Raw genomic sequence first — 23,530 nt, forward strand, 5'->3', positions numbered from 1 at the left:
ATAATGAGCAGAATTAGTAATACTCAAAATTAAATGTCATAATTCCATTTTCCTTCTGCATCAATGAGACTTGCACCCCAAAATCCTCAAGTCAAATACCTATCAAAATTTGGAAGGTGAACCACTTGGTTGGGTACTTAGTCAATGATTGGTATGCGGGCTGAGATTTCCTGAGCCTTCTATTTACTTCCATTAACATTATCTTTTTAAATCTCCTCCACTGTTTGAAGGTTGAAAACTTCCCATTCAGCATAGGCATCACTGGTGTCTTAAGTGTAGCCACTTCGGGTCAGAACTCTCCACATTCTAATATACTTTAAATGTGAAGTTTTTATCTAAAACTTTCTCTCTCTCTCCCTCCCTGTCCTTCGGAACCTACTCACCCCTATAATTAACTTGTTGTCACTTCTTTCTTTTGTTCATCTTCCAGGAACCTGGTCCCATGACTGGAACCCAACTTTTTAAAATCAGAAATTAGGTACTAGTTCTTTAAGGGACCACCACCCTACATAAAAATATAGGTTTTTGTTTGAGCCATCACAGTATTCCATATGAACTGAAAAAAACAAGCTGTTTGTGCAGTTTATATTGTTGAAAACTCATTTAATCCAAAAGGAGGTTTTTCTCATCTTCTTACTGAGGATTGAGCACACAATGCTTAATAGGTTTTCAGCCAAGACATTATAGGTTTCACTATATACATATATTGATTGTTCTAACAATCAGTTGTGTCATTTTATAACATGATCAGTTGTGTTAGTTAGCGGAACAGCCATAAAGACTCTGAGCAAGTAGTGTTGCATTGCTTTTCCTGCCAGGGAGCTGATTAAATCCTTGACCTTTCCTGTCTCATCCCTTGGATTCAATGTACTCAAAATGTTGGTGTGCGAACAGAAGGTGTGCTGCTGATCAAACAAGAATTTGAAAAACAGACTGCCCCTGGGGGAGGAATGGCAAGAGTTATACAGGGCAATAGAAACTAGAAGAAAAAATAAATGCAGATAGACAAAAGAGAGAAAATCGAGGAGCCAATTGACTACTATAAAGCAAAGCAAGGATGCAGAGGGAATTTAAATTATAAAGTGGCAGAGGTATCTGAATTGATCTAACATCTGCAGCCAGATTCCAATGACATAGACAGACAGTCACAATGCGAAACTCACAACACCGACAAAGAGGTACAGAATGAAATCACTTATCCACAACATAAATATAAATACAGGAATAGCATGCTTCTCAAGATAAGAAGGATAAAGTTAGTCTGAAAGCACACATTGGTAGCTATGGTAAAATAACAAGTAAACATGTACATACAACTGTAATGTGTAGCGTGAATTGGGAGGCACTGGTGAGAAAGGTGAAAAAAAAGTTTTTTAAAAAATGGCAAGTCATGTTGCAGCTTCACGAACCTTAGTAAGGCCGCACTTGGAATATAGTGTTCAATTCTGGTCACCCCACTATCAGAAGGATGTGGAGGCTTTGGAGAGTGTACAGAAAAGATTTACCAGAATGTTGCCTGGTATGGACGGCATTAGCTATGAGGAGAGGTTGGAGAAACTTGGTTTGTTCTCACTGGAATGATGGAGATTGAGGGGAGACCTGATAAAAGTCTACAAGATTATGAGGGGGCATGCACAAAGTGGATAGTCAGAAGCTTTATCCCAGGTGGAAGAGTCGGTTACAAGGGGGCATCATTTTAAAGTGCGAGGGGCAAGGCTTAAGGAGATGTACGAGGTGAATTTTTTTTACACAGAGGATGGTGGGTGCCTGGAACTCACTGCCAGGGGAGGTAGTGGAAGCAGATGTGATAGTGACTTTTAAGGGGCATCTTGACAAATACATGAATAGGATGGGAATAGAGGGATATGGTTCCCGGAAGGGTAGGGAGTTTTACTTCAGTCGGGCAGCATGGTCGGTGCAGGCTTGGGGGGCTGAAGGGCCTGTTCCTGTGCTGTAATTTTCATTATTCATTGGATGTTCAGAGGGAGGTATGAAAGCATCCTTTAGGAGCTGGGACCAATCATGCAGCTGTTGTTTCACCAAACTGTCCATAAGGAGATGCATGTTAATTCTGAAAATGTAATATTAATGCTGTGAATATGTGAAAGATTTCAAAAGGCTGAATGGCAGGAACACCATGAGAGAACATGAGTGCTTGTACCTTTCTCACTTGCTCCTGAGAAAATGGAATTTGGACCAGTTGGAAAAACTCAAGATTTTATTTGAAAACTTGCTGTGACCGTAATTTTAAAGTACAAGTAATTTCACAAATTCACTAACAAGCTAATTGTGAAATCAGCCTCGAGGGTGACTAAATTTGTAACCTGCCAGACTACGGATCATTCATTTCAAACCATTACATATATAGTTCCAGAATTCGTATGTATTGTGTTTCTGCGACAGGTAATTTAATTAGATTGCAGATTCTGAAATAGTTTTATCTTCAACCATTTTCCCCTTTCCATTGGTTCACTACCTCCAACCCTCCCATATATCACTCTAACTGTGCACAGTTGCAGTTAACTATCAGAGTGTGCAGGTCGCTGACCTGCTCCCAGGGTTTAGTGTGGTTTATTATTTTGTTATATGGTTTAGTGTTAGTAACAAGGTTATTATCCAATATGCAAGCTCCTCCAACCTCTAGAGTGCACATCCTGTACTAGGTGGAAACTCCAGGATGTTTCTCACGTCCTGAATAACACTGGCAGCAAGTGTCGTCAGTTGCAGCAGCTTGTGATCCCAGTTTCGGAGCATGAGCAGTAGCTGTTATCACTGTGGCACATTTGGTGAGATTGAGAACTTCATGGTAAGAATGTTTATAGATGTAGTCATACTGGAATATAAGGGTATGCAGGGAGAGAGGGAATGGGTGACCAGCAATTAAGAAGAAATAGGTATGTAATGCAGGTGTCCCCTGGGTGCAACTCATTCTCCAATCAGAATTCAGTTCTGAATACTGATGAAAATTAGGATTTTCGTCCAGGGGAGTGAAGCTGGAGCCAAGTCCTTGGCACCACGTTTGGCTCAGTGGGGGCTCAAAGAAGACCAGAAGGGCAAAAATAGGAGATTCGATAGCTAGGGGAATAGACAGGCATTTCTGTGGCTGCAGACATGAATTCAGGATGATGAGTTGCTTCCCTTGTGCCAGGGTCATTGATATCACTGAATGGCTGCAGAGCACCCTGAGGGGAAAGGGTGAAAAGCCAGCAGTTGTGGTCAACACTGGCACCAGCGACATAGGCTGAAAAAGAAATGTGATCCTGTAGTCAGAGTTTTGTAAGCTAGGTGTATGAAATTAGCCAGCAGGATCTCAAAAGTGGTCATCTCCGGATTACTGCCTGTACCACACACAAGTGAGAATTGAAGCAAATAAATATATGGCTGGAAAAATGGTTCAGGAGGGAGGTCTTTAGGTGGCTGAGGAATTTAAATGGCCTCTGGTGGAGATGGGATTTATACACGCCAGAATAGAGCTGGGGCTGAGTTCCTAGCGGGACGGTTTGTAGCGCTATTGGGAAGGGTTTAAACTAATTTGGCAGGATTGTGAGAACTAGAAATAACATCTGAGAGGAATGTCAAGTGCAAAGAATCCTGGGAAAGATAGCACTAGAAGTAAGTTATTAGGTGCATTCAGATTAAGGGCAAAAGAAATAAAGATGAATTAGGTTACTGTGCATGCATGTAAATGTGACAAATAAGGTTGGTGAATTACAGGCGTAGATTGCCATGTAGAAATATGTTGTAGCTAATGGAGATCTGGCTCAAAGAAGGGCAGGACTGGGAATTAAATATTCCTAGATGCAAGGTGTTCAGGGAAGATAGGAAAGGGGGAATAGTAGCAGAATTGATTAATAAGAACATTGTAGTGCTGAAGAGAGAGGATGTCCCAGAGGAATCCAAGGCAGAATCTATTTGGCTAGAGCGAAGGAACAAAAAGATCCAATTAGATTTTTTGTTAGTCTTTTGGCCATTAACTCGTGGAAAGCTGTCGAGGAACAAATTTGCAAAGGAATTACAGAGAGGTGCAAGAATTACAGTGAAGTTATAATGAGGGACTTTAATTTTCCAAATCTAAACTGGGATAGCAGTAGGGTAAAGAGCAAAGAGAGGTAAGAGTTCATAGAGTGTGTTCAAGAAAATTTTCTACAACAGAATTTTTTTCACTCTAACGAGAAAGGACCACTAAACCTGGTTCTTGGGAGTGAGGTGGATCAAGTGTCAGTAAGAACATTAAGGTAATGGTAATTAGGTTGGCTGTGGAAAAGAACAAGGAACAATCCAAAATAAGAATAATTAACATGGGGAAAGTCAAACTTTAATGGGATAAGCATTGATCTGGACCAGATTAATTGGAATCAACGGTTGTCAGGCAAAACGATAAATAAACAAGGGGATGCCTTTAAAGAAGAGCATGTTTGGACAGAGTCAAGTTATTTTCTCGTGATGGGGAAAGATAGGGCAAACAAACCTAGAGCTCCCTGGATGACAAAAGAGACAGAGATTAAGATGAAGAAACAAAAATGTGCTTCTGACAAATGCCAGGTAGATAATACAGCCAAGAACCAGGGTGAATATCGAAGGTTCAGAATGGAACAGAAGAGAAGCAAAGAGAGATTATGAAAAGAGACTAGCAGCTAACAAAGAAGAGAATTCCAAAGTCTACTACAGGCATATAAATAGTAAAAGGGTGGCAAAAGGCAGAGTGGGGCTGATTAGGGACCACCAAGAAGATGTATGCACGGGGGCACAGCTGATGTATTAAGTAAATGCTTTGGTTCTGTCTTTACCAGGGAAGACGAAGCTTTCAGGTCGTGGTCAAAAAGGAGATAATTCAGTCATTTGAAGGGTTTAAGATTCATAAGGAGGCGGTATTGGATGAGCTGTGTGTAATTAAAGTTGACAAGCACCAGGACCAAATAACATGCATCCAAGAACACTGAGGGAGTCACAGAGGTCATAGAATCCATACAATGCAGAAGGAGGCCATCGAGCCTACACCGACAACAATCATAGAATCATAGAAACCCTACAGTGCAGAAGGAGGCCATTCGGCCCATCGAGTCTGCACCGACCACAATCCCACCCAGGCCCTACCCCCACATATTTACCCGCTAATCCCTCTAACCTACGCATCTCAAGATTCTACGGGGCAATTTTTAACCTGGCCAATCAACCTAACCCGCACATCTTTGGACTGTGGGAGGAAACCGGAGCACCCGGAGGAAACCCACGCAGACACGAGGAGAATGTGCAAACTCCACACAGACAGTGACCCGAGCTGGGAATCGAACCCAGGACCCTGGAGCTGTGAAGCAGTAGTGCTAACCACTGCGCTACCGACAACAATCCCACCCAGGATTCCCATAACCCCATGTATTTACCCTGCTAATCCCCATGACACTTTGGGGCAATTTAGCATGACCAATCTACATAATCCGCACATCTTTGGCATGTGGGAGGAAACCGGAGCACCCGGAGGAAACCCACGGAGACATAGGGAGAATGTGCAAACTCCACACAGTCACCCAAGGCTGGAATCGAACCTGGGTGAGCATGGAAATTCACTGGCCATAATTTTTCCAGACTTCCTTTGACTCAGGGTGATGCCAGAGGACTGGAGAATTGGAAATGTTACTCCCCTTTTCAAAAAAGGGTGTAAAGATAAGCCTAACAACTGCAAGCTGGTCAGTTTAACTTCAATGGTGGGGAAACAATAGCTTGAGACAAAATAAATAGTCATTTTGGAAAACATGGATTAATTAATGAAAGTCAGCATGGATTTCATAAGAAAAAATTGTGTTCAACTAACTTGCTGGCGTTTTTGATGGGGTAATCAGTTCGAGTAATAATGTTCATTTGGTGTACATGGATTTTAAAAAGGTATATGATCAAGTACCACACAATAGATTTGTGAGTAAAATTATAGCTCATGGAATAAAAGGTACAGTAGCAATACAGATACAAGATTAGTTGAGTGACAGGAAAACAGAGAGTAATGGTTAATGAATGTATTTTAGACTGAAGGAAAGTGTGTAGTGGAGTTCCCAGAGGTCAGTGTTAGCGCCCTTGCCCTTTCTGAGATACATGAATGACCTAGAACTTGGTGTAGAGGGCATAAGTTAAAAAATGGCAAATGCTATGAAATTTGGAAGCAATGTGAACTGTGAAGAGGATTTTGTGGAACTTCAAAAGGATGTAGACAGGTTGGTGCATTCCACCATTCAGCTGTCAGGTGGCAGATGAAATTCACTATAGAGTATGAAGTTATTAATTTTGGTAGTGAGGATGAACAGAGACAATGTAAAATAAAGGGCATAAACAGGGTACAAGAGCAGAGTTACCTGGGTGTACTGAAGTCATTGAAGGTGGCAGGACAGTTAATAAAGCACACAGTATCCTCAGCTTGATTACTAGGGGCATAGAATACAAAAGCAAGGAAATATTGTTCATTTTGTGTAGAACGCTGGTTTAGCCTCGGCTGGAGTATTACGCCCAGTTCTGGGTACCACTCCTTAGGAAAGATCTGAAGTCTTTAAAGAAAGCACAGAAATAGTTCACAAGAGTGGTTCCAGGGATGAAGAACTTATGAATTTGGAGAAGTTGGGACTAATTTTCTTGGAGAAGAGAAGGTTGAGAGGAAATTCAAAAGAGAATTTCAAAATCATGAGGGGTAGGAACAGAAACCTGTTTCCATTATTGGAAGGATCAAGAACACGAGGGGACAGATTTAAGATAATTGTGAAAAGAAGCAATGGAGACATAAGGAAATGTCATTTCACATTTGACACACCTAATGGTTTGTATTTAGAATGTACTGCCTGAATGTGGTGGAGGCAGGTTCAATTGGGGCATTTAAAAGGTCATTGGATTATTATCTGAAAAGGAAGAATGTGCAGGGCTATGGGGTAAAAGTGAGTTGGCACTCTAAGTTGTCCCTTTGGGAAGCTGGCACAGATACGATGGGCCTCATCTGCTGTAACAGTCCTGTGATTCTGAATCTAAACTACCAATCTGAGCTGTTTAAATAGAGGGAGCATCACAGTTGAATTCAACCTGACCTCCACCTAATATGCACGCACTCACTTCTAACAGGGGCCACTGGATAGCAGAGATTGATTTACCACAAATCCCTGATCACAGGATGCTTGAACCCACTCTGATACCTCTGCTAACTACTCTGGATGAATTTATACCGTCTGGGGATTACGTCTCATTTCTTCCATGTCTGCAGCAGGACTGTACTAAAGCAGATAATGTATCTACCCAGAGACAATGAGCGAGTATACATTTATTCTGTTTTGCAGGGGATATTTTGATGAAGACCGTTCTTATTTGAGAGAAAGTTATTTTTTTTTTTACTAGTTTATACCTTGTGCCAGCATGACTCAGCTGTAAAACTATTGTCTTTGAGTCAGAAGAGCCTAAGTTCAAGTCCCAATTTAGGACTGAAATGCTTAATATATAGATCAGCATTTCAGTGCAGCGCTGAAAGACTACTGTTAGAGTTGCCTCTGTTGAATGAGACACTAAACTGAGGCTGTGGGTTAAATCTCCCTGGGTACTTATCAAAGAGTAGGGGTGATCTTCTGGGGACCACTTACCCATCAACCAATAGCACAAAAAAAACATGCATTGGAGTTTATCTGTGGGGCATTGCAGCTTGCAAATGGACTGCCAGGTTTGTCCACACAACAGTGATTACATTTCAAAAGGAGTGGAAATGTATTTTGGGATACCTTATGGATGCGGAAGGTACTGAATTTGTCATTTGTATTTTTTAATGAGTGAATTATTTTTGTGTTCTGGAATATCAAAATATTGTATTTATATCAATAAATTGTTAACATTCCAGGAGAATATTTTTGCGCAAGTTTCTTTCCCCCTCTTCTGAAGTTGTTGACACCTGCTGTGCCAAAGTTTACAAACGCTGGCTGATTTTCAGTCTCTCATTCATGTATTCGTTTGTCACTTGTAGTGTACGAACCAGACTTCTTGTTGTATGAGTTGAAATACTCTTTGAAAGGCTGTCTTCTTCAACTAAGCCATTGGGCTAATCCAGTTGTGTTATCAATTCCAGACCAAATACTGTTTCCAAACCACAAAAGAAAGTTGCTACAGTAAATGCAAGATCATCACAGCACTGCGCAAACTCCCCTCGTCTAACCTTGAACAACTAAGTGATTAATTCTCCTCAATGCAGAAATGATTGCACTTCTTGCGAAGTACATGAACTTTCATGCCCTCGTTAGCAGATGGTCTGTAGGGAATAACATGAGTGACAGTAAGTGACACAAAACCACTAGAGATTGAGCCACATTAGCATAGTCAGTGTATCTGTGGTGTACTCTGACTGTGCCTGAAATCAAATCGGGCAATGTTGCCTTAGATTTAGCATAATGATTTTTCAGCAGATGGAGATTTTGTCACATGTTCCCTTTCAGAAGTCTTCAATTATTCTAAAACACTGTTTCTATTTTAGATCAGATTTCAGGAGAAAAGCACTTTAGCAACCACCCAGCACTACATTCCTCCATGTGCACTTCACAAAACCCCTCATTATGCATTAGGATCTGACAAATAAAGTAGTAATAACTTCTCAGATCTATCAATAAAAGACATGGGCCTCCTCATCTGATGAAACGAGATAAATTGGTACTTTTATATTGCAACTGAAGCTGATGGCGATTGCAGTTTCTAAAATAATGAGCAGAACCATTTTTACCCCATCTTTACCCCATCTGAGACCCACCACTGATGAAATTCTTGACTGCTAATCTGCTCCAGCCTTGATTTCTCTGGAAACAACAGACTTGACACTGTTCTCTGTAGCAAAGAATTGGAGTTCAGATGGCTATGTTGCCTGCCCCATGCTAGGCTTCTGGTCATTTGGGAGGATGTGACAAGTTTTGTGGCACAAGGATCAGTGTTGCGGCCTCAACCTTTTACAATTTATATAAATGACTTAGATAAAGGGACCAAAGGTATGATTACAAAATTTACCAATGACATGCAGGCCAGAATTTTATGATGTTCAGGCAGGCGTGCACACAACCCTGGAAATATGGGCGAAGATGTCGGTCGCACGTCCCAACATCGTAGCACACTCATGCAATTTCCCGGTCAGCGCATGTGCATGAGTCAGAAGCATACCACCGAACCATCAAGCAGGAAATTTAGCCAATTAAGGGAGTCAGTTGACCACAATTTTATGTGACTTGTCTGCGGGCGAGCCAACTGGCCAGGTGTCCTTTCCATTTTAGCCGCAACCTCAATCCAGGGTGAGATGAGCTGTCAGGACTGAAATAAAATTAACAAGTATGTCCGGGGACTAGGTCTGTCTATGATTGTGCTGCTTGAACACTTGTGGCATACTTTTAACATTGTTATTTATTTTTCATAGGTCAGCAGCTCCCTGAGAAAGCTCCGCAGTGACAGACACTTTGAGGGAGCACATTAGAAATCCCAGCCCTTTTCTTGCCATCCTCCCGGGCAGCATTCAGCCTTTAACAGCGTGCATTTCATGCTGATGGCCGTTAACTGGCTCTCACGGCCAGGAACGTATTTCACATCCGCTTCTGGACCCATCAGCTGCACTCTCCCAACAGGCCAAAATTCAGGTCAAAGATAGATAGGAAAGTAAGTTATGAAAAGGACTTAAAGAGGGTAGAGCGGGACATAGGTTAACTGAGTGGGCAAAGATCTGACAAATTGAGTATAATGTGGGAACATGTTGAAATCTATTTTGGCAGAAAGAATAAAAAAGAAGCTGCTTATTCAAATGGTGAGAGATTTCAGAGGAATCTGGGTGGCCTAGTGCATGAATCACAAAAGACTAGTGTGCAGAAACAACAAGTAATTAGGAGAGCTAATAGAATGTTTTTGTTTATTGCGAGAGGAATTGATTACAGAAGTAGGGAGGTTAAGCTTCAGTTGTACAGGGCATCAGTGAGACTGCATCTGAAGCACTGTGTATAGTATTGGTCTCCTTATTTAAGGAAAGATAGAAATGCGTTAGAATCAGTTCATAGAAAGTTTGCTCGTCTAATACCAGGAATGGACAGGTTGTCTTATGTGGAAGGTTTGGGTAGGCGAGGCTTGTCGCATTGGGGTTCAGAAGAGTAAGAGGTGACTTGATTGAAACTTTTAAGATCTTGAGGGGTCTTGACAGGGTAGATATGGAGATGATGTTTCCTTTTGTGGAGAATCTTTTACCAGGACTCGCTGCTTAAAAATAAGCTAACTTATAAGGCAGAGATGAGGAGAAATTGTCTTCTCTCAAAGAGTCGTGGGTCTTTGGAACTCTCCTTCTCAAAAGGCAGTGGAAGTAGATTCTTTGAATTTTCATTAAGGCATAGGTAGATAGATAAGCAAGGCGGAGATTCTTGAGAAGCAAAGGAATGAAAGGTTATTGGGGTAGTCGGGAATGTGGAGTTGAGGTTACAATCAGATCAGTCATGATCTTATTGTGGAGATGCCAGCGTTTGACTGGGGTGGGTACAGTAAGAAGTCTCAACACCAGGCTAAAGTCCAACAGGTTTATTTGGAATCACGAGCTTTGGGTGTGCTGCTCCTTCATCACCTGATTATCTTTTTGCATGGTGGAGCAAGCTTGAGGGTCTGAATAGCCTATTTCTGCTCCTAATTTCTTTTCCTTGATGTTATCGAACTGGAAGATCAAAAGTTGTATTCAGTCAGACAGCAAGGAAGATGAGAGTAAATAGGACTGAAGATAAAATTGCAGCGCTCACAGTAAAGATGAAAGTTGGCGATTCATAACTTATTTTCATTGTTGAGACAGCTACAGCCAGGACTGTTATCTCAGAAGAAGAGTACAAAAGTCCTTTCGTAAAATTGGTGTTAAACTAACCAGTTATTCCAATAACACTTTTTCAGTGTTCGGTCAAGTTAATGTTAGGATGGAGTATGATGATACACCCTATTACTTGCTATTGCTAAGAGTAGGAAGGAATAAAAGTTTCCTGATGGGAAAATATGGTAAAACTGGGCCTCGTTATTTATGGTAGGGATCAGTAAGAGTACACCTGACATGGAGGAAGCGCTTAGAGAGCAAAAAGGGGCCTTTGAGCAGGAGGACCAAATGATAAAATTAGGTAAGACAAGGCCAAAGTCAAGATAAAGGACAACGTACAGATGGCATTTTGCAAGCCTTGGCCTTATGCACAGTTAGAAGCTGTAAGTAAAGAGCTGACTGAGAACTACAGAATCATTACAGTGCAGAAGGAGACCATTTGGCCCATTGTATTTGCACCAGCTGTCCGAATGAACAACTCACCTAGTTACCCTGTCTTCTCTCCATAACGCTGCACATTTTCCTTTTCAGATAATAGTCTAATTCCCTTATGAATACTTCAGTTGAATCTGCGTCCACCATATTATCAGGCAGTGCATTCCAGATCCTCACCACTCGCTGTGTAAAACATTTCTCTTCGTATCACTTTGGCTTATTTTACTAATTAGAAAGAACTGAGAAAATTAAGAAATTGAAGAGCAGTGAATGCACCACACTCATTGTGCAAGTTCAGACTTCTGGAGATTATAAGCAAACTGTGAATAAGGTGATCGAAAATGACACTTACCCAATGCCTACCTGTGAAGATTTGTGTTCTAATTTAACACAGTGGAAAGGTGTTCGATCGGATAGATTTTTCAAATGCCAATTTGCAATTAAAATTAGTTGACGAGAGCAAGGGAACAGCTTGCCATCAGTATGAGAGATTACCATTGGGTATCTATGCTCCAGCAGTGTTCCAGAGGGTCATGGATCAGGTTCTATGTGGGATGGAAGGAGTATGCTGCTGCTTGTATATTATTCTAATTAGCTGTAGGACAGAGAAAGAACACATTCTAAGTTTGAACATAGTCCTAGGTTGATTTCAAGAGAATGGTGACAGAGCTAAAAAGCACAAATCTTGCTTCATGTCATCCAGTATAAAATACCTGGTTCACCAGGTAGGTGTGAAAATATCCATCCAATGCAGGAGAGGAGACTTGGAAAGCAAAGAGACTAGAAAACAAAGGAAGTTACAATATACTTGGGGATTATAGCATATTATTCAAAATTCACCCCTGATTTATTGTATTCAACTGCTCAAAAGTTGAATAGATTTGAAGTGGTCTGTGGCGTGTCAGAAAACATTTGAAAAAGGTGAAGGAAGTGATTACTAGTGATACTGTTTTGACCCACTGTGGTCCCAAGAAACGGTTGTGTGCTGCCTTTCCACGGGGTTTCCATGTCGTATTATCTTGCATAATGGAAGTGTGGAGAAGCCTGTAGCATGGCAGCACGGTGGCACAGTGGTTAGCACTGCTGCCTCACAGCACTAGGGACCTGGGTTCAATTCCAGCCTCGGGTGACTGTCTGTTTGCACGTTCCCCCTGTGTCTGCATGGTTTTGCTCTGGTTTCCTCCCACAGTAGATTAGGTGGATTGGCCATGGTAAATTGCCCCTTAGTGTTAGGGGGATTAGCAGGGTAAATGCCTGGAGCCATGAGGATGGGACCTGGGTGGGATTGTTGTCAGTGCAGGCTTGATGGACTGAAGCCCTCCTTCTGCACTGTAGGGATTCTATGATATGCTTCACATACTTTAACAAGGTCAAGTTGAAAATGAGGCATTAGCAGTTGTATGTGATGTTATAAAGTTCCACAGATACCTATATGGTAGGAAGTTCACTTTGACCACCAAGCCCTTAGGATCATATTTAATTCAAAGAAGGGAGTACCATCAATAGCATCAGCATAACTTCAGAGATGGGTGTTGATTTTTGTGGCCCGTCGGTATGATATTCAAAATCATTACTCAGCAGACTATGCAAATGCAGATGTTCTCTCAAGATTTCCATGAATTCTGTTTAAGTTTTAAGCACTGAGTTACCTGTGAGTTACCTTACATACACAAATGATATGCCATGTCACCAGAGAAAATAGTGAAGAAGGTCATAATCTGACCTACTACATTGTAGAATTGGGGTGGCACAGTGATTAGCACTGCTGCCTCACAGCTCCAGGGATCTGGGTTCAATTCTGGCCTCGGGTCACTGTCTGTGTGGAGTTTGCACATCCTCCCCGTGTCTGTGTGGGTTTCCTCCAGGTGCTCCATCCAAAGATGTGTGGGTTAGGTTGACTGGCCATGCAAAATTGACCCTCGTGGCAGGGGATTAACAAGGTAAATATGTGGGGTTATGGGAATAGGGCCTGGGTGGGATTGTGGTTGCTGCAGACTCGATGGGCCAAATGGCCTCTTTCTGCACTGTAGGGATTATATTCTACTGTATTCTACGTTATCAGACAGCGCATTTCAGATCTTCACCACTGGCTGTTTAAAACGCTTCTCTTCATTTCACTTTTGCTCACGTGCTTACCGATGCTCGATAAAGTACTCAATTATTCCAACAATGTCTGACCTAAAGAGTGTGATCATGAAAAATTTCAAATCAAGTCTATCTTATGCGGGGTTTAAATGTCATTATTCCTCCAAAATTAAGAAAGAGATTATGAGAGGAACATCAAGAGTACATAGGCATAGTCTGTATGAAAGCAGTAGCAAGAAACTACTTTTATTGTTGAAGGGTAGGTAAAGTTAATGAAGACTTGTGAAGTGTGCCTCAGAATGAAAAATGATCCAACCGCGGTCCCTTTCATTCAATGTTCAAACACAAAAAACTGTGGGAATAAGTACATCAATTTCTTTGAAGTGGAAGGAAAAAAGTACCTTGTTTTTATCGATAGCTATATAGCAAATGGGTAAATGTTGTGAGTTTTACTCAAAAGAATGACCCAAAGTGCAATCCACTGAAACTGACTGAAAGGATCTACATTCAGCTTTTGTTTCCAATGCAGATTGATTTCAGGATTATTAGCTGGTCAATAAACAACTGATATAAGCAACAGGCCTCAGCTTGAACTTTTTGCAAGTAATAGCTATATCAAACAAATAGCAACCTCACCAGGGATAAGGACTTGGATTGTACTGAGAGTTGATTGCGCTGATTTGTATTTGATTAGATTTGGCTTCAGTCACTGTGCTCTATTTTGTCAATCAGATTAATTCTTTCCTTCTGGCTTCAGATTAGAACAGAATGCAAATGTAACTCAAATTCCCAATCCTCTTATGGTTACTTGCATAATTTATATACCTTAGTACACAGTGCATGATTTTCCAACATTCCTGTTTTATGCATGTGACATTTGCAGTCTGACTTTGCAAGATTATCTATCCAATGGTACATGGAAAGGTATGTTGTCCACACTGAACTGGTTTTAATTAGTTTAAACTTTCTTCATTCTTGTACACAGCATGTAGAAACATTCCTTTACGTTTGGCATGCTCAGACCTAATCTGACTGATTTTCTGTTGCAGGTTACATACTCAGGAGGTAGTAAATGTTTCAGTTGTTCATCTGTGGCAGAGAGAGATAAGTGGATGGAGAATCTACGGAGAACAGTGCAGCCAAACAAGGTAACTACATTGAAACAAGAACATGGTACCGGGCTGCATTCAATAATTTGTTGTCCTTTTAATTAAGGAACTTGGTAATTGGGTTATCAAATCTCGCTTATTAGAATTTGGATTTTAACCAAGTCTGTAGAAAGCAATGTTAAATTACCAATAAGAGCAAGTTAGCATCATGATGCCCTGTGTTTATCTGGTTTTACCATCAGTAAGTGATTTTGACATTTCAAGCTATTCTGCTTTAATGAGAAACCGATTCAAAGCCTATTGTATCCTTTGGTGAAGTAGTTTCCTTTTATATCTCTCACAGAATAGTATTTATTCCCCATCCCTAATTGCCCTTGAGAAGGTGCTGGTGAGCTGCCTTTTTAAACTACAGTAAGAAGTCTCACAACACCAGGTTAAAGTCCAACAGGTTTATTTGGCAGCACATATAACCAAGTTCCGCACACATGAAGATGGTCTCAACCGGGATTTTGGGTTCATGTCTCACTATCTGTAACCCCACGACTTGCCTGGGCTTGCAAAATCTCAGTAACTGTCCTGGCTGGAGACAATACACAGCTCCTTAACCTGTGCTTGGCCCTCTCTCCACTCACATTGTCTGTACCTTTAAGACTTGATTACGTGTAAAGACTGGCATTCCAACCATTATCTTATAAATTGAGTTTGCGTTTGTATATGCCCTGTTTGTGAACACAACTCCTCACTCACCTGAAGAAGGAGCGAGACTCCAAAAGCTTGTGCTACCAAATGGACTTTAACCTAGTGTCGTGAGACTTCTTACTGTGCTTACACCAGTCCAACGCTGGCATCTCCACACCATTTTTAAACCACTGCAGTCCATGTGGTGTTGGCACATCCACAGTGCATTAGGAAGGGAGTAACACAAGCAATCTATACACTTAGCAAATTCATGGTTGTTCATAACACTGAGTTCACCAATACTGTTTTACATATTTATACATTACTTGAGACTCATTTATTTATGTTATTTAAAACAGTTGGTTTTAGTATGCACTGCCTTTCCATGTGGTTTAGGTGTGGTTTTATCTTGCACAGTGGAAGTGTGGAGAAGTCTGTAGCACGTCGGCAGGGTGGCACAGTGGTTAGCTCTGCTGCCTCACAGAGCGAGAGACCCGTGTTCCATTCCGGCCTTAGGTAACTGGTTGTGTGGAGTTTGCATTTTCTCCCCATGTCTGTGTGGGTTTCCTGTGCTCCGGTTTCCTCCCACAGTCCAAAGATGTGCAGGTCAGGTGGATTGGCCATGCTAAATTGCTCCTTAGTGTCCCAAGATGTGTAGGTTAGATGGATTAGCCATGGCAAATATGTTAGGTTACGGGGATAGGGTAGGTGAGAGGGCCTAGGTAAGATATTCTGTCAGAAAGTTGGAGCAGACTTGATGGGCTGAATGGCCTCTTCTGCACTCTAGGAATTCTATGATTTGTCAACAATTGTCACTCACCTGCCTCTGCAGAGTAGTTTTGTCATGAAACTGTGAGATGAAGAGAAGACTATTGATACTAGACCTGAAATCTGCTGAGTCATTCCACACCTATTATTGATGCTACACTTTACACTAACTGTTCTTGCTTTGTTTTGTCTCAAACACCCTCCTTTTATCTCCCCTCAACTTAATTCTCCACACCACTCTGCATGCAAACCCATTGTCTCTTCACATTAAATGTAAACTACCCTATTGTGTTTTATGATTATGCCACAGAATGCAATCCTACAAAATCCACCATAGCAAAGGGAGATATGGCATTTCAGATGGGGTTGAGCCTGATTGTGATCAGCTGATCCACAGATTGGTTCTTGTAGTGAGTCAGCAGCAGTGTCAGTTTCATTCCTGAATGCCAATCCAAAGCTGAGTCAATAAATAAATGTAATCCAGATGTGTGCAGATCATGACACTGGTGTTCAGAACAAATGGAAACACATTCCAATTGAGGCTATTGTGTGTGTGAAAAGTACTAAAGTAATACTGACTCTATTTCCCCCAGTAATTCGCTAAAATGTCATTCAACGTACTATAAATGCTGTTGATTCATTTAGTCAGTATTATCCAGTCACCTGCAACCAGGTGATCCAATATTTGTGATTTTGCCCTTGAGTTCAGAATGCAGTTATGAAGCAGTAAAATACTGTCTTGTAGGAAAGGGTAGCACAGTCAAAGCTCACTCAGCAGCATTAATTGAGGCCTGGATACAATGGGCATTTATACTTCAACTGTCAGGTCTACAGACTATGGCAGATTCACTGGCATGAAAAAAATGCTCTTGTCATAATGACCTTGCTGAACATAAGCAAGGGTTGGAAATATTCATTATCTGTAACTGGACTTCAATTTTCATAACTTTAATTAACCATGTTATAAAGTACTGTGTATGCTTTTTGTGATGTTGGAAGATGCAGAATGTAATTAAGCTTATGCTCGTAAAATCTGAATAATCACATCAGTCTTGCTGATCTAATCTGCATCTTTCCGCTCCTAACAGTAATGCTATTATTCACCTCTCAGCCTTATATAGTGCTGTTAGAACACTGTCTTCTGTCTCCAAGGACTGTAAGACCTGGAAACGGTGGGTGTACTCTGATTTTGGCAGTGCTCGTATCTGTGGCTGACTCCTTGCTTTCATTTTTGTGCACAGTTCACCGTCACATTCTGTTCTTCTTCCAGGTTTTTTCATTGCTGCTTGCCGGCAAGTAGAATGCTGGTGTGTTCTTCAAATAAATATCAATATGATGTGCAGCTTGTTTGGTGTTGTGGGACTGCATGAGGCAAATGTTGCATTGATGTCAGCAGGGCTTTTACATAGCTGCAGCACATGACAGTGTGTTTGCCTGTGTGTACATGGCATTACTCTGTCCCCTACCCTGTACATACTGTCTTGTATGACCATGTGAGCAAACTGAATTGGAACCCTCAGGGCTTACAGGGCCCACAAGTCACTCTTCTGGCACCCAGGTACTCATTACCCACCCACTCTAGTTAACTTTTCATTCAATTTACCCTATGAATATGTAGTTCTTCACTCCATTTGCCAGCTGCTTGTGAGTGCACCTGCTGCAAACTTTCACTAAATCGGAATTTGTGTCAGTACTATCAATGGGGCTTGCTCAGCCTGGTCCTGCTCCTTCTGGTAATGTATTACTTGTGTGTGTATAAAAACAGTACTGTAACTTTCATATTCTTTCTGTGTTTTCCATCATCGTTGATTAATTACTGCAATCTTCCACCTGTAATTTTTAATTTTTCTGGACTCTCATCTGCAGCTTTATCTGTTATCTTGAAGTGTCTGTTAATTTTAATGCTGCTTACATTGCACAGCTCTTCAATTCTCTGAGTGTTGTTTAAGAAGATCTCCCCTTGGATCTATTAATTGTTTAAAGATCGGTTAAACTATTGACTGCACATGGAGGCTATGCTAGGCAGCCGGATCTTCCTTCTGCCTTGGATTCAAGTAGCTATGATAAGTGGCTCCCATTGCTGTGTCTGCGTTACACATTTCCAAACTGCCTTATCTTCAAATGACATCCTGTGAAATATTCTTTCAAATCCAAAATTCTCTACTTACTTCCTAGCCCATGTATCTCCACTGGCCAAGTGTCATTGGTTAACTTGCTCTAATGGTGGTGCAAACAGCACAAGTTTGACACTCACCAGTTAGTCCTCCTTAGGTTAAGTACCCAGCTTCAACTCCATACAAACCAGAGCAAAGCTTCTGGTATTGTATCACAGCAGCAGTGTAGGGACCTTTCACACTGTGGAAGACAACTTCAGTGCTCAACCACACAATATTCAATGTAATAATCATGTACCAGCTTTGTCTCCACAGTCTAGAAATAAATTTATTATTGGGGTATATCACTAAGATCGGTTATTTAAAGCCATCTATTTGGCCAAAAAAATTCAAGTCATTAAATCATGCAGTTCAGCAAGAAGTGTTTAAACCGTCTCACCACACACTCACACACACACACACACACACACCTCCCCCCGACACACCCACACACACACACCCACACCCATACACACACACCCACACACCCCCACACACACACACACCTCCCCCCGACACACACACACACACCCCCACCCACCCCCACCCACCCCCACCCACCCACACATACCCACACATACCCACACACACCCACACATACACACACCCACACATACACACACCCACACATACACACACCCACACATACACACACCCACACATACACACACCCACACATACACACCCACACACCCAGCCCCATCCACCCCTCATGTGACATAAACACTGGAACTCCATTACTTTGCAGTGCTTATGATCATTTGTGAGAGTGGCTGTTAGTCCATAAGCCCTTGATTGAATTGCAGTTTCATTCTTTGAGGGCAGAGCAGATGATTAACTAGCAAATTCTTCAGTTAAATCTTTGTTGACTGCAAGCACTCATGTAGAGAATACTTTAATTCTAGATTGTGATTAATTCCTTCAATAGCCACTCCTCGAGATTAAAGCCAGCTCAATTTTTTAACCCAGGCAAGTTGTGTAATGTACTGATAAACTTGATGATACCATTTTCTGTTGAATTGCTGTGGAATGGTGGCAGAACGCCCACTTCAGTGATAGCCCTCAGGTCAGTGTCCAACTATAGCTCTGTTGCTAAGAAGAGCTACTGAGCAAGGGCCAAGCAGTTACACATAGAAAAGCAGGAAAAGTTGGCAGGCAAAGCAACTAAGGCTGATGCCACAAACCCTGCTTCTTGATTCCTCACATAATCAATTTTAAAAATGGTAAGGCTTTGAAGTTGGTTATATAGATGGATCTTTCATATACAAGAAATGTTAATCAAAAAATAAACTGACTTAGAAATTGTGATACATGCTCTGTTTTATATTTCTAGGACAATTGTCGCCGTGCAGAAAATGTACTCCGTCTCTGGATTATTGAAGCAAAAGACTTAGCCCCTAAAAAAAGGTACTTTTGTGAACTGTGTCTAGATGACACGCTATATGCACGAACTACCAGTAAAATGAAAGCAGATAATCTGTTCTGGGGTGAACATTTTGAGTTTTACACTCTGCCAATGGTAAGGAACATCACAGTGCACATTTACAAGGACATGGATAAGAAGAAAAAGAAAGACAAGAATAATTATGTGGGACTGGTTAATATTCCGATCACCAGTGTCATTGGACGACAGTTTATAGAGAAATGGTACCCTGTCAGCACGCCTAATCCCAACAAGGGCAAAGGTGGAGGTCCGTATATCCGCATCAAATGCCGCTATCAAACAATTGCCATCCTTCCTATGGAACAGTACAAGGAGTTTGCAGAGTTTGTCACCAACAACTACACCATGTTGTGCTCTGTGCTGGAGCCAGTCATCAGTGTGAAGAACAAAGAAGAAATGGCCTGTGCTCTCGTTCATATCCTACAGAGTACTGGGCGAGCAAAGGTAGGCATAGAAATGGACATTGCGGTAAAATCAGAAACTCCTTATCGTTTTTGTATGATTGTAAACTAAGCTTCTGATCACAGCATACAGCCTCGTGATGAAGGCTAGAACAGGAAACAATCTTCCCGTTTTAAAGGCTTTCTTTAGTATAGAGATATAGATTACAAACATGTACCTGCTAACCCAACCACCACTATTTCATTCTTTTCCTATTTATCCCCAGCAAATGGATCCCCAGTAAGTGCCCACCTCCTGCATACAATTAAACACAATCAACATGCAATTAACAACAGTGTCTTTATGAAGTTTAAGAGCTGACAACTGAATAATTCCAAGCATGTTTTATTTCTCATGAATGCAATTGGTTGAAGATCCAGAAATTTGGTGAATCTGCATGTAATAACTCCCATGTAAAATTATCTTCAGTTTGCTCTTAGGATGTGGGTGATTCTGGTAAAATGGTTTGTATTGCTCATCTCTGATCGTCCAGAAGGCAGTAAGCGTTTTAGTATGGGACTGAAATTATTTGCAGCCAGAATGGATAGGAGGGACAAGCTTGCTTCCCTGAAGGATATTAGTTAAAAAATAGCATCTGGGTTTTTACCACTGTTGATTCATGGTTATTTTCAACTTCAAAACTTGCCATTATGGGCTTTGAACTTTGGGTTGCAAACAGAAATTTGCTGGAAGAGTGACTGCAAGGTTTCCATAGCCACAGGGTTATAATCTTATTTTTTCCTGCATATGTCTTTATCTTTTTAATAGCTACAGTACAGTTGAAAAATGCTGACAAAGTTCTTCAACTGTAAACTCAATGAAAAATCTTTTTGTGCTGTTTGTGTGTTTCTTAGTGTTTATTGCAATGACTTTAAAGTTGAGTTATTTAAAGGGATGTGTTTAAAGCCCATGCAATAATTGCCACTTTTTGGGTGGCTTTATTGTGCTTACCTTGTCTGCAAACTGATAGTTGAAACCCTTATTTTGGATCTTAGAAACTATTATTTTTCTCTGGAGTAAATTTGTGACAGATTCCAAATGAGTGAATGGATGCAAATATGAAGTTCTCCTGTTACTCTTTTAAATGCATATGCTCCTTCCCCTGCTGATTACCCCAGTGAATTTGCAAAATCAGAATTTGGATTGGAAAACTGAAAATTTGCCCCCATTATTTAAAAAGGGACAGAAGAGAAACCAGGTACCCTGACAGTTTAACACCATTTGTGGGAAGATGCTGGAATCCATCGTCTAAGTAACTGAGTACTTAGACAAGTTTCAGATAAACTGTAAATCTGCATTGATTTGTCATGATAGGTCATGCCTGAGTAACATAGTTGGATTTTTTGAGGCAATAATTAGCATGGTGAATAAACAAAAATGTTGCCATAGGACCATTAGCTGCTTCCCCTGTTGAGACGAGTGATGGTTTAACTTGAAGGTCACCACACCTCAGACAAGGGGCAAGATTGAGAAGGTGGAGCCTTCATGAATAACCTCGGCAGGTACAGGAATCCAACCCATGCTGTTGGCGTTGTTCCAAATCATGAAGCGACTGTCCAGCCAACTGAGCTAACTATGGTGAATAGTGGAGTGTCTATGGATGTTGTCTAAATGGACTTCCAGAAGGCATTTGATAAGATTTCACGTGAGATTAATAGCTGAAATGAGAGAACGTATTTTTTGATAGATATGATACACTGAGCTAGGATCAAGGAAACCCCTTCTGATTAGCATGATGTGGCAAATGATGCTCCGCAGCCATACGTATGGGGATGTCAGATTTTCATAATAATGGATTGAATGAAGGAATAGAGAGTCGTGTTTCCAAGTTTGGAGATGGCACTGTGCATGAGAGTAGCAAATTACAAAGGGATATAGGCAGACTATATGTGTCAGGCTATGACAGATGGAATTCAATTTGGTAAAGTGTGAGGTAATCCACTTTAAATCCAAGATAGACAATTAGCCTCTCAGCATGAAGGGAACAGCCCATGAACTGTGGAGAATCAAAGGGATTTAAGTAATTTCAGTGTCTGTGTCCACAAATCACTAAAAGCTATTGCCAGGTACAAAAAAAACTAATACGATAATTACAATTATATAATAATAAAGCAAATGAAGATGATCTTCAGTTGTACAGGTACCATCTGCAGCATTGCGTTCAGTTTCAGCATCTCAGGAAAGATGTTTTTGGAAAGGGTACAGTGCAGAAGCACTGATTTGACTTATTATTGTCACATGTATTAGTATACAGTGAAAAGTATTGTTTCTTGCGCGCTATACAGACAAAGCATACCATTCATAGAGAAGGAAATGAGAGAGTGCAGAATGTAGTGTTACAGCCATAGCTAGAGTGTCGAAAAAGATCAACTTAATGCGAGGTAGGTCCATTCAAAAGTCTGATGGCAGCAGGGAAGAAGCTGCTCTTGAGTTGGTTGGTACGTGACCTCAGATCTTTCTGAGATGGAAGAGAGTATGTCCGGGGTGCGTGGGGTCCTTCATTATGCTGGCTGCTTCGCCGAGGCAGCGGGAAGTGTAGACAGAGTCAATGCTTGGGAGGCTGGTCCAACTCTAAGAAGTGATGGACTGGGCTACGTTCACGAGTCTTTGTAGTTTCTTGCGGTCTTGGACAGAGCAGGAGCCATACCAAGCTGTGATACAACCAGAAAGAATGCTTTCTATGGTGCATCTGTAAAAGTTAGTGAGAGTCGTAGCTGACATGCCAAATTTTCTTAGTCTTCTGAGAAAGTAGAGGCATTGGTGGGCTTTCTTAACTATAGTGTCAGTGTGGGGGGACCAGGACAGGTTGTTGGTGAATTGGACACCTTAAAACTTGAAGCTCTCAACCCTTTCTCCTTCATCCCCGTTAATGTCGACGAGCATTTTCTCCACTACACTTCCTGAAGTCAATGACAATCTCCTTCATTTTGTTGACATTGACGGAGAGATTATTGTCACCGCATCAATTCACCAGATTCTCTATCTCATTCCTGTACTCTGTCTCATCATTGTTTGAGATCTGACCCACTACGGTGATGTCGTCAGCAAACTTGAAAATCGAGTTGGAGGGGAATTTGGCCACACAGTCATAGGTGTATAAGGAGTATAGTAGGGGGCTGAGAACACAGCCTTGTGGGGCACCAGTGTTAAGGATGATCGTGGAGGAGGTGTTGTTGCCTATCCTTACTGATTGTGGTCTGTGGGTTAGGAAGTTCAGGATCCAGTTGCAGAGGGAGGAGCCGAGGCCCAAGCCACAGAGTTTGGAGGTGAGTTTCGTGGGAATAATGGTGTTGAAGGCTGGGCTGTCTGACATGTTACCTAGGTGTTCCAGGGTTGAGTGCAGGGCCAGGGAGATGGCATCTGCTGTGGTCCTGTTGCCACGGTAGGCGAACTGTATTGGACCCAGGCAGTACGGGAGGCTGGAATTGATTCGTGCCATGACTAGCCTTTTGAGGCACTTCATAATGATGGATGTCAGAGCCACCAGACGATAGTCATTAAGGCGGGGTTATGCTGGAACCAGAGTTATGCTGGAACTTAAAGGATTAAAATATCAGCTAAATGTATTAACATGTCTTGTATCCCATTGAGTTCAAAGATTGAGGTT

At 41.4% G+C, this 23,530-nt stretch overlaps 1 protein-coding gene across 13 annotated transcripts in view; it reads left to right on the top strand.

Annotated features, from left to right (window-relative positions):
• rasal2 (RAS protein activator like 2) overlaps positions 1-23,530 on the top strand; it is a 365,152-nt gene that overhangs the window by 299,898 nt on the left and 41,724 nt on the right. For all 13 annotated transcript variants that reach the window (XM_078218017.1, XM_078218020.1, XM_078218016.1 and 10 more), the window contains 2 exons: positions 14,380-14,478; positions 19,372-19,926. In XM_078218017.1, coding sequence (XP_078074143.1) covers positions 14,380-14,478; positions 19,372-19,926 — 654 coding nt within the window. The remainder of the gene's footprint in view (positions 1-14,379; positions 14,479-19,371; positions 19,927-23,530) is intronic.

Source organism: Mustelus asterias, chromosome 8, assembly GCF_964213995.1.
Source record: "Mustelus asterias chromosome 8, sMusAst1.hap1.1, whole genome shotgun sequence".
In the NCBI taxonomy this organism is placed as follows: domain Eukaryota; kingdom Metazoa; phylum Chordata; class Chondrichthyes; order Carcharhiniformes; family Triakidae; genus Mustelus; species Mustelus asterias.